The sequence below is a fragment of the Hydra vulgaris genome, chromosome 10, assembly GCF_038396675.1.
Source record: "Hydra vulgaris chromosome 10, alternate assembly HydraT2T_AEP".
Taxonomy (NCBI): Eukaryota; Metazoa; Cnidaria; class Hydrozoa; order Anthoathecata; family Hydridae; genus Hydra; species Hydra vulgaris.
In genome coordinates this window covers 44217631-44230000 of record NC_088929.1, presented here as the reverse complement: position 1 = coordinate 44230000, position 12370 = coordinate 44217631, and the positions used below count along the sequence as shown (strand labels likewise).

The window sequence follows — 12370 nt, the reverse complement described above, 5'->3', positions numbered from 1 at the left end:
AAAATGCTGCAGAATCGCATCGAATGCTTGTCGAAGCTTATGGTGATCATGCTCTATCGGAAGCAACATGCAAAGATGGTTTCAACGGTTCAGAGATAATGATTTTGATGTGCAAAATAAAGAACGTGGAAGACCACCAAAAAAGTTTGAAGACACAGAATTGCAAGCAATACTGGATGAAGATGACACTTTAAGTCAAAAACAAATGGCAGAAATGTTAAATGTTTCAAAACCAGCAATTTCTGACCGTTTAAAAACTATGGGAAAGATCCAAAAGTGTGGGAAATGGGTGCCACATGAATTGAATGACAGGCAGATGGAAAAGCGAAAAACCACATGTGAAATGTTGCTGTTACGACACAAAAGAAAGTCAGTATTGCATCGAATTGTGACTGGTGATGAAAAATTGATTTATTTTAAGAACCCTAAATGCAAAAGATCATGGGTAAATCCAGGAGAAGCATCAACATTGACTGCAAAGCCTGATCGGTTCGGAAAAAAGACAATGCTCTGTGTTTGGTGGAACCAGAAGAGAGTGGTGTATCATGAACTTCTAAAACCTGGCAAAACTGTTGATACGCAACACTACCGACAACAAATGATAGAGTTATATCATATATATATATATATATATATATATATATATATATATATATATATATATATATATATATATATATACATATATATATATATATATATATATATATATATATATATATATATATATATATATATATATATATATATATATATATATATATATATATATATATTTACCAGGTCTATAAGTATGAAATGAGCATTTTTTTTTCAAAATAAAACACTATTTTCTAATGGAAAAGTAAAAAATATTTTATTCAAAGTATTTGCCATTGCTTTCAACACATTTTGACCACCTTTCTGGCAATTTGTGGATACCACGCCAATAAAACTGATCGCTTTTTGAGGCAAACCATTCGGAGACCCATTCTTCGGAAGGAGCCAAGTCTGGTGAATACGGCGGGTAGAGTTACCTCACCCGCCGTATTCACCAGACTTGGCTCGTTCTGACTGCCATTTGTTTTCATCAATAGGATACGCATTGAATGAGCAACATTTCAATTCTTACGAAGAAGTCGAAAAATGGGTCTCCGAATGGTTTGGCTCAAAAAACGATCAGTTTTATTGGCGTGGTATCTACAAATTGCCAGAATGGTGGTCAAAATGTGAAGAAAGCAATGGCAAATACTTTGAATAAAATATTTTTTACTTTTCCATTAAAAAATAGTGTTTTATTTTGATAAAAAAATGCTCATTTCATACTTATAGATCTGGTATATATATATACATATATATATATATATATATATATATATATATATATATATATATATATATATATATATATATATATATATATATATACATATATATATATATATATATATATATATATATATATATATATATATATATATATATATAATATATATATATATATATCATTGATATATATATATATATTATATATATATATATATATATATATAGTATATATATATATATAATATATTTATATATATCATTGATATATATATATATATATATATATATATATATATATATATATATATATATATATATATATATGTATATATATATACATATATATATATATATATGTATATATTTATATATATATATATTATTTACATATATGCTTATATATATATATATATCATATTATATATATGTATGTTTATCTATATATGTATATATATATATTTTATATATATATATATATATTAATGTTTTTGTGTGTTCTATATAATGAAATAATACTGTTTAAAAAAATTTTCAAATAAAAAGAATTTTTTTTTGTTGCAGAAAAATCAATTATTATCAATTAAAGATTTAAAATTACACTTTTTTTATTTTTAGTTTCATATTTATGCAGTAAAATCGAAAATATTTATTTTATAAAATTTCTATAAATCTTATACTGCACTTTCATTCAATGATTAATGGAATTAATTGTTTTAGCACTAAAGCATTCCACACCAGAAGTTTCAATTCTGGAATTGACGAAACACCTTGGGATGCATGTAAGTATTTTTTTACTGTTTTTCAAAGTTTTTATGTTGGTAAGTGAGTGTCAGGTTTATGTTTCACTTCTAGTCATTTAAAAAACAACTGTTACACCCTAGTAAGTTTTAGTAAACCTAAATTTCTATCACAATAATTAAACATTAGTTTATACTAACTTTTTTTAAATTTTTAAATGTTTATAAATAGGAAATATGAATTAAATGATTTGGCTAATAACTAATGCTTTTTTGCAAAATGTATTAGTGCATAGTGCAGAATAAATGCAGAATATTTTATTTTGTGAAAAATAATGTGGATGTACGCAGAGTTGGTTGCCAGCATACAGGTGCATACAAAAGGGGTGGGTGTTATACTTTATAAGTGCCCCAGAAAAAAAAAGAAATAACGTTTAACAAATACAAAACAAGAATTTATATACTCTATGGTGTTGAATTTTTTCAGATTGCACTCGACCTTTGGATATTGTTGTACTAATGGACGGATCAGGTAATGTCAATGAACAAACTAAGAAGCGCTGGATTTTAATCAAAAATTTTGTTAGGAAGTTTATCCGTGGGTTTGATGACCATTCTAGAATTGGTATAATACAATATGGAGAAAACCCAGAAATAATTCAGGATATTAGAAAGTTAAAGTCAAAAGAAGTGAGTTTGATTTTATTCTTGTAGTTTTTTGAAATTTGAATTTTTGCAAAAAATAAAACTTACAATGCTTAAAAATTTATTTATTGTTTAACTTAGCATATCTTTTTCTTTCATATTGCTTTTAATAATAAGTTGATGATTTATATTTTTTTATATTGTTTAAATTAATAGTTTATATCTCTATAAATACATAGATTATCTCAAATCAAAGTTTTATAATTATCTTCAATTTTTATATACTTATATATACATTTCATATATTATATAATAGTTTTTTTTAGAGGAAGAAGAATAGAATTTTTGTTTTTTTATTTTTTTATTGTTTTAACAGTTCTTTATACCTAAATAGTATCTACTGAAGCCTAAATCTCCAGTTTATGTAAGTGATGTATATAATGCTAGTTTGAAGACCATGCTTTTGACCATGACCATGTTGACAATGTCTCAATTACTTTTGAGCAAATATTTTTCAGAAGAAAAATGCTATTAAACCAAAGATTCACTGTTGATTCAACTTAGCACTATGAAACAAGGGCAGCTTATGCGGTTGAGGTTATTTTGCTTAATCTTTATTCTGATTTAATCTGCATTGTTGATAACTTAATGGCAAATTTCTAATGATCGTGGCGTGTGTACATTTAATCATTCTTCAGCTAATTTCCAGAGAACATCTGGTGTTTTCTTGTTGACTAAGACACTTATGGTTCCAGCATGGATGTACTTTGTTGTGTATCATATTTTTTCTTTAGATAAGAAGACTCTTCTGTAACATCTCTCTCTGTGCTTGTTTTTCTTTAGTATTAATGCCATTATTCTTGCGCTTGGCTTGTTGGTGTTTCTGATTGAAGCCATTCTAGCAAATATATTGTTGAATGTTGAAATATAGGAGAATATTGAAAGAGTATTTTCACCAGATCTTTTTTGATAATTCACAAAATCGCCATGAAGCTCAGATTAAGACTAGATAATTTTGACAAATGTCTGAAACAATGTAAAGCAATCAAAGGAGTTATGCAATTCTATGAGATATTGTATTTACCTGGCTTTTGACAAAAAAATTTATATCATGATTATATTAAATGTATAAAATTAAACAAATACATATTATAAAATCATATCAAATGAATTAAATAAAGACACTGATAATGTTATTTTAGGGAAAACTAGCCTGTGGTATTTACCTGACTTTTGACAAAAAAATCACAAATAAAGTTTGCTTTAAAAATTTTTTTTTTCAGAACATAGCTAATTGAAGATTTTCTATTTTATTATTATATTATTATTCCAAAGTATTTTTTTTTATTAAATTTTTATAATTGTGAGTGTCCCTCAAACTAATGCTATCATTATATTTATCAATATAAAAAATTCCTAAAATTTCTATAAAAGTTTCAAAAATAATTTTTTTTTGAAAATATTTCTTAAAAATGATTTTTTGATTAGTTAGTTTTTTTTTCAAGTTGTTTTTAATATTTTATTTTTAAAGTTTTAATTTTATTTTAGTTTTATTTTTCAAGTTTTTTTTTTGCTTCTTTTGAGACCATTTTTTATGCTGTTCACGCCATATGCTTTTTTTTTTTGATTTATTTTTTTACCAAGTTGATTTTTTTTTAAACTTTATTTTAGATATTTCTTACTAAAAATTTTAAATGTTTCTTTATCATAACTAACCTGGTTGCCATCACCAAAATTAAGACCACTTAATACAGAAGAATTTTACTAATGTAAAAGTTATTAAATGGATATAAACCTTACTTAATAAGTTGTAAGCAACAGAATTTTTGCAGTAATCATTAAAGTTGTTAACAAGATTGGGATCATTACATTTTAAAAATACTTTATTAAAAAATAACTTCCTCTAAAAGTAAAAAGCAGACCAAAATACACGAGCAAAAGCAAAAAGGTACAGTATGTTAAAAATACTTTTTAGTTACAAAATAAAAGGTACTTTTGCGCGTCACAAAAGTTAATACTTCAAGCATTAACATTATTAATAGATTTTTATACCTCGGAATAAAATTAACATACATTCAATACATCAACATAAATATGTTTACTACAACAGACTAGCAAGTTTACAGCTGTTTTCTATTGATGCGCAATAGCAGCAGCTGTTCAAAATGTTCATTTATCATTCTTGTGCAGTCCTGCTACACTAAATAAATGTTTACAGGCTGCACTTATTTATAAAGTAGTGTTCAGTTCAAGAAAAACATTTTTCAACAATTGAGAGCCATCAAGATCATCAATTGATGAACTTGTGCTATTTCTATTGGTTGTTAATGATGTAATTTTTTTTGTTTGTTTGTCATTAATTGTTCATTTTGCGTTATATTTTAAGGGCTTCAAACAGAAGCATAAATTTACTAACAAAATAAATTTACTTTTATATATATATATATATATATATATATATATATATATATATATATATATATATATATATATATATATATATATATATATATATAGATTTAATTTATTTTTAGGCTTTAGATAAAGTATTAGAAAAGGCTGAGTTTCCTGGTGGTGAAAGAACTTTAAATGATGCATTAAAACGAGCATGGAGAGAGCAATTGAAAGAAACAAATCGTACTAATGCAGATAAAATAATCTTGGCGACAATAACAGGTTTGAGTTACTTATAATCCAAGACCCATTTGACAGGTCTTTATATAAGAGATTTTTAATTTCTAAAGCTCTACATATATACTACATATAATTGCTCTGAGTGTATATATTTTGCGTTTGTAAATATAAAATAAGATTTGAGTGTAAAATAGTGAGGAAATTACAAAAAGGTAAACTCACGGTTGATATAAAATCAAGGATTTTAGAATGTTTGACCCAGATGGAAACATTTTGCTTTTATTTTGAACATTTTTTTGGTCATTTTTTTTGGTCATGACAATCCTATACTGACAATCTAAGACTTTTCAGAATGTCAGCAATCCATGGTCAACAAATGTCAGCAATCCATGGGAAAAGAATTTCAACAATCCATGGTCAAAAGAATATTAGCAATCCATTGGGAAAGAATTTCAGCAATCCATGGTCAAAAGAATATCAGCAATCTATATATATAATCTAATTAATAGAGCTAAGAAACACAGTAAAATTTAAGTGACAGTGATCCAAAAAAAACAGTGTCAAGTTATTCAAGACTGGACTTATTACTGGACTGGTTACTAAATTCAGGTTTGGGAATATTTTTCCGTTATCTATGAGAGATTATTTTAGACATATCTACTTGTATGTCATAAATAAAATTTTGAAATGTTTGAACAACAATTATTCACATATTGGAAAATCTTCTGTTTGCATTTGTTGGGGGAAATTGTTTATAAAAATGATATATTGATTTTAAAAAATAATCTACAATGACAACATTGATTTTGACTCTCTAGAAACATAGAGTCGACATTAATGGATGGAAGTCTTGGTTCATTAAAAAATACCCAATACGATATATACGCAAAATTTTTGATTTACTTTAGAAAAGTCATCATGATTGTCTTAATATCTTTTGTAAATTAGGTATAGAGCAAATAAATAATGGCAAAATCATTGACTGAAATGAAAGATGCTAAATTTAAGAAAAAATAAAAGCATAAAATGACTTTATTTAATGATTTCTTACACCAAAAAAATCTAAAGCATTCTAAAACAATTATAAAATTTAAATATGAAAAATAATACTTCAATTATACTGACAATAAAACACACTTTCATTTAAAAGCGTTTTACTTTTTTAATGATAAAATTTTTTTATAAAATAACAATAAAACAATAATACGTTTTATATTAACACAAACTTTATTAACAAACCTCCCAATATTGTTTTATTGGGGTTTTCCACAGCTTTTTAGAATAACAATATAATATGCGTTCATTCTAAAAAATATTATGTTAAAACAACACAAGCTTGCGTGCTTTGCTACACAAATTTTGTCATATGCACAACATAAGATGATGCTAATCCAACATAATGCTTTATATTAAACAAACAACACAAGGCCTTGCTTAGGAATTTATACATTATCTTGCGTTTAAGCATGGCAATTTTTGTTTATTTATACTCATGTTTCTCTTAAAATGAGTATTTTTTACATGACATACCGTTGAACTAAATGACTAGTTGCAATAATGTCATTAAAAGCTTTGTTAAAAAATAGAATACAAAAATTATATTCAATAATTTCATTTTAACATCTGTACTAAATTTACATAATTAGTCTATCCTTTATCCATTTATTTTAAAGTATATATAATGTTTAATATTTGAATAAGATTTAATGAAATGCGTTTTAAAAATTTACCTAAAGTGTCATGCATTTTTTCAATTTATATAGTTTCACATGAAGTATTTACATTGGCATAATGATTTATAAACGTTTTCAAATAATAGAGAGAGGGGGGGGGGTGACACAGTTAAGAAAAAAGTTCTAAATTACAGTCTGAAATTCGTCAGCATTGTTGCAAGGCTTTAGCATTTTTTAATTAAAGTGTTTAGCATCGCATACACTGCATACAAGAAATCTCTTTGAATAATTTATGTGCTTCAGTGGTGGCAACAGAGTCAGACAGTTTATAAACTAATTTTTTTAAAAATATGATATAGAACCTGTACTTGTTTTGGATATTCAAGATTAAATACAAAAAGATACAGTCAAAGGCAACAGAAACTTTGGAACAACTGTCATTGCTTTTTAATCACGCACAACGAAAAGACATTCAACACGATAAAATGAAAGGTTGTTGTTTTGGATTTAAGCAATTAAAAAATATTTCAAGAGTTCTGCCACCCTAAAAAAAAACAGTTTGAAAATAATTTTTTGTTTGAAAAAAAAAAAAATTAACACAAAAATGTGCGAAAAAAGAGAAAGCAGTAGTTAGTATAACTGAGTTTTATACTTTTAAAAAACTATATATTATTGATAAGTTATTAAAGAAACTAATAGAGAACACAGGTCAACAAAAAAAATTTTTTTCTGACCTGTGAAAACCTGATTTTGTGAAAAAATGGTTAATAATTAAAATAAAATTAAATTTTAAAATATTTTATAATGCTTCTATTTTTTTTCAAGTGCATTTATTCGCAATAAGTATTTATTAGTTATCATTACTCAACATGTAATACTTATGCACATGTTGAAACAAAAGGATACTTTATCGATAAACGTGGCACGTCCAAAGCAAGTAAAAGGCCCTCTAAAAATCGGGTAATAAGGCCCAAACATGAGGCCAGCGGTAAAAATAAAAGAAATACGCCTTAGTTTAGCATAAATAAAAGAAATTATTAAGAAAAGTAATTAAAACAAACAATAAACAACAAACTTTAGTTTAGTGTAAATAAATAAATACGCTGTTAAATAATAATAAAAATGTTGTTGACCTGAAATTGATAGATTTTATACTTTAAAAAAGTAAGTAATGATTTAATACTTTACTTATAAATAGTAATTAAAAATAATAAAGTTTTTAAAGTAGAAATATAAAGAAGGAAGCTAAATATAAATAAATATATAAATTTTAATTTTTTTTTTTTTAAATCAACATTTTATGAATGGACTAAAAAGTAAAAAATAAACTTTTTCTTGGGACCCAAGGACATTGTGTACGTACACAACTAATATCCATTAAAGTCAAAGACTGAAAATGTTGAGTGTCTATAGGAACGAGTTGTACTTAGTTGCCCAACATTTTCAGTCTTTGACTACACAAAGTCCTTGGGTCTTTAGAAGAAATTTATTTTTTACTTTTTAGTCCATTCATAAAATGTTGTTTTTTTAAAAAAAAAAATTTTTTCTTCTACTTTCAGTTTTCAAATCTTGTCTTTGGAAATGGCAACTGCTACTGGAAAAAGTAGAGCTAATTGGACAAAAGGTCAATTGCAGGAGGCTCTCAAAGCTGTGCAAAATGGATCATCGCAAAGAGAAGCTGCCATAAAATGTAAAATTCCTCGTAGAACTCTACAAAATCACTTGTGTACAGGATCCCAGAAAAAGTCTTTAGGAAGAAAAATATGCTTTCTAGTGAGCAGGAGCAAAAGCTGATATTAAGAATTTTCAGATTGTCAGACATAGGGATGCCAATAACACCAAAACTCTTGAGGGCATATGTTTTTGAGTTTGTGGAAGCAAGCAATATTAATCATTGCTTCAATGTCAACAAAAAGCTGGCAGGTAGAGAATGGTGTATTAATTTCTTAAGACGCTACCCAGAAATTAGCTGCCGAAAGGCACAACTTATGAACCCAGCAAGGGCACAAAAAATGAATCCTTTTATTGTTAATGACTATTTCACCAAATTAGAAAAACTAATGGTATTGCATGGCTTTTTAATATCAGACTTACACTTCATCACCAGCAAGCACAACAGGGAGCAAAGAGAGTTTATCTTGTTGCTCAGGAACATGCGGAAAATGTGACTGTGGTTGGCTGTGTCAATGCAGAGAAGGGGTTGATGACCATCGAATCCTTTCTTTATATGGCTTGACCACTTTAATAAATATAAAACAAGTGAGAGGCTCTAATTAATTATTGATGATGCTGCTTCCCATATCAATATTAGAATAGTTGAAAATGCAGAAAGCTTTGGGATTCACAACTTTTGCTTACCAAGCAATACTACCCATGAACTGCAGCCCATGGACAAATCTGTCTTTAAAGCTTTTGAGTCCTATTGGGATAAAGAAGTCATGAAATATTTGAGGATACATCCAGACAGAAGAATAACCAAATCTCTATTTAGCAAACTTTTTACACCAGCATGGAACAAGTGCATGTCAATTGGCAATATTACTAGTGGTTTCAGGGCTACTGGGATTTATCCTTTTAACCTGAATGCCATTCCTGATACAGCTTTTTTGCCTAGTCATGTGACAGAAATTGATGATGCATCTTTTAACATGTGCATTACTGAATCTGGTTCTTTAACAGCTCCAGTTGTCCAACCAGGACCTTCAACAACTCCAGTCATTCAACCCGGTTCTTCATTAGCTTCAATCATCCGACCCGGTCCTTCAAAAACTTCAGTTGTCCGCCCCAGTCTTCCCTCAGCCTCAATCATCTTCAGTCCCAACCCGGTCTCTCAACAGCTTCAGTTGTCCAACCCTGTATCTCAATGGTTTCAGTCGATCAACCCAGTCCCTCAACAGCTCCAGTTGATCAACCTGAAATGAATCTTAATGCAAGTTTCATTGATTTAATGCCGAGTCCTGCTAAAAAGATCTCCACTTCTAAAGCTGTTAATAAAAAGAATAAGGGCAAAGGAAAAGCAAATGTAAAGAAAAGTAAGTTTGTAAGTGCGGATGTGAATGATTGGTTTTGTTCATTGTGCCAGCCAAAGTATGCGACAATGCTGTAAATGTAAAGTATGATACCATGAGGCGTGCATGGGGTATGATTCTGAAGATGAGGAAGAGTTAGTATGTCCATTCTGTGAAGACTAATGATTTTCTTTGTAACATTTTTTTATTGAGTTTTTTAATTTTCTGTTATTCACTGTTGTGTAAAAAGTTGGTTCTTTTGAAGTATATAAATATGCAAGATTACTTATTATTTTATAAATGTGAACTATGCATTAAAAGAATGTTTCCTAACTTTCTTCTGTTTTTTCTTTATTTATTTTTTGTATTTTTTACATAGGCCTTATTACCCCCTGGGGGCGTAATAAAGCCCACCTAAGGTATGTTAAAAAAACAAGAATAACTTTTGTTATAATTAATTTCTCAATATGCAGATATCATTTTTACATCAAGGAATGATTAATCTTAAGCAGCAATCAAAAATATTTTTTTAAGCTTAATTTTTAAGGCTTAGATGACCAAAAATCTGTTAGGTGGGCTATAATACCCACACCTACCTTAATGCATCTACTCTCGGATGCTTAATATAAAGGAAGGGGAAGGGGATAAAATCTCATTGTAGATCTGATAAACGGAGGGGGGGGGGAGAGAGAGAGTTCCTATTAAAAGAGTGGGTGGGAATTTTTTACAGAACACAAATAAAACAATTTTAGTACTAGTGCGGTTTGCGGTCAAATGCGCATTTGACCACAAACTGCACAAGAATTAAAATTGTCGACGAATTTTAAAGCCTGATTACACTAAAAGTTTTTAGTGACTGTTACATATATTTTGTTTTTTTGTTGTTTTTTTTAGTTTTGAGATTTTTTTTTTTTTTTTTTAAACATCTTCGCTTCCAACAAGGCTGCAAGCAGCCACTAATTAAAGTTGGAAGTTACTGTAAGAGAAAAGATGAAGATTGTAGAGCAAGATAACGATTGACGGACGATTTAAAAGATTGCAAATTATATGAATCAGGAAAGCAAGATGAAGGAAGCGAATTCCAAAGAGCTGATGTTCGAGGAAAAAAACTAGACGAATAAGCTTTTTTGGAGCACTTAGGAACAGTCACAGAAAAAGGATGACACTTAATTGAATGACGAGTAACACGAGAATGAATTTTAGTAGATGGCACAAGAGACGCTAGCTCTTTCGAGCAGTGCCCATTATAGTATTTGTAGAAAAGAGAAAGAGAAGCAACATTACGACGATGTGATAATGGTTGAAGGTTGGCTGCAAGAGCAGGTCCAACTATGTTTACAATGCGTTTTTGCACCTTGTCTAAAAGAGAAAGGGCATCATTAGAAGATCCGCCCCAGATATGGCAACAGTATTCCATACAAGGCCGGATTTGAGATTTATAGAGGTAGAGAATAGAATCCAGAGTAAGAAAGTGGCGAGCTCGATAAAGAGATGCAACCTTAGCAGATGCTAATTTTGCAACCGATTTGATATATGGTTTCCAAGAAAGATTGGAAGTAAGAGTTAATCCTAGAAGATGAAGAGTAGGTGACTCATCGAGTACATCACCGTTCATAAATATAGGAAGATCTAAATTATTGCGATAACGATTGGCTGAAAAAAATTGAGTTTTATCTGAATTAAAGTTCACCAGCCACTGTGAGCCCCATGCTGTAGCAGAAGTGAGATCCTTTTCAAGCTCAAATGCCCCCTCCAGGCAATCAGAGGGTGTTGGTTTCTTATCACGACAAGAATAAATGGTAGTATCATCAGCAAACAATGCCACCTTAGATGTGAGAATATCTGGAAGATCGTTAATGTAAATTAAAAAGAGTATAGGGCCAAGGATAGAACCTTGAGGAACCCCTGAAGTTACAGAATAAGAAGAAGAGTGTTGTCCATCGAGGACAACTTTTATGCTACGATTGGAAAGGAAGGATTCAATGATCTTAAAGATGTTGCCGGATATACCATAAGAAGAAAGCTTATGGAGAAGACCAGCATGCCAAACTTTATCAAACGCTTTTGAAATGTCAAGAGCGATGGCCTTAACCTCTCCACCTTCATCTAATGCACGATAAAACCTGTCAGTTATTACTGTTAGCAAATCAGCTGTAGAACGAGAAGATCGAAATCCATATTGATGGTCAGAAAGTAAGTTATTAGATTCAAGATGAGAAATTTAGTGTTTGTTAATTAAAGATTCAAAAACCTTGCTTATGATAGGAAGAAGACTTATGGGACGGTAGTTAGACGAATCAGATCGCTCCCCAGAATTTTTGAAGATAGGGATAACAGATGCGGCTTTCCAGCAGGCTGGAAAACA

The 12370-nt window shown here is 29.0% G+C and overlaps 1 protein-coding gene across 2 annotated transcripts in view; it reads left to right on the top strand.

Moving 5' to 3' along the window:
• Positions 1-12370, top strand: part of LOC101236314 (uncharacterized) — a 53402-nt gene that overhangs the window by 20740 nt on the left and 20292 nt on the right. For both annotated transcript variants that reach the window (XM_065808104.1, XM_065808105.1), the window contains exons 6-8: positions 2026-2087; positions 2533-2735; positions 5225-5366. In XM_065808104.1, coding sequence (XP_065664176.1) covers positions 2026-2087; positions 2533-2735; positions 5225-5366 — 407 coding nt within the window. The remainder of the gene's footprint in view (positions 1-2025; positions 2088-2532; positions 2736-5224; positions 5367-12370) is intronic.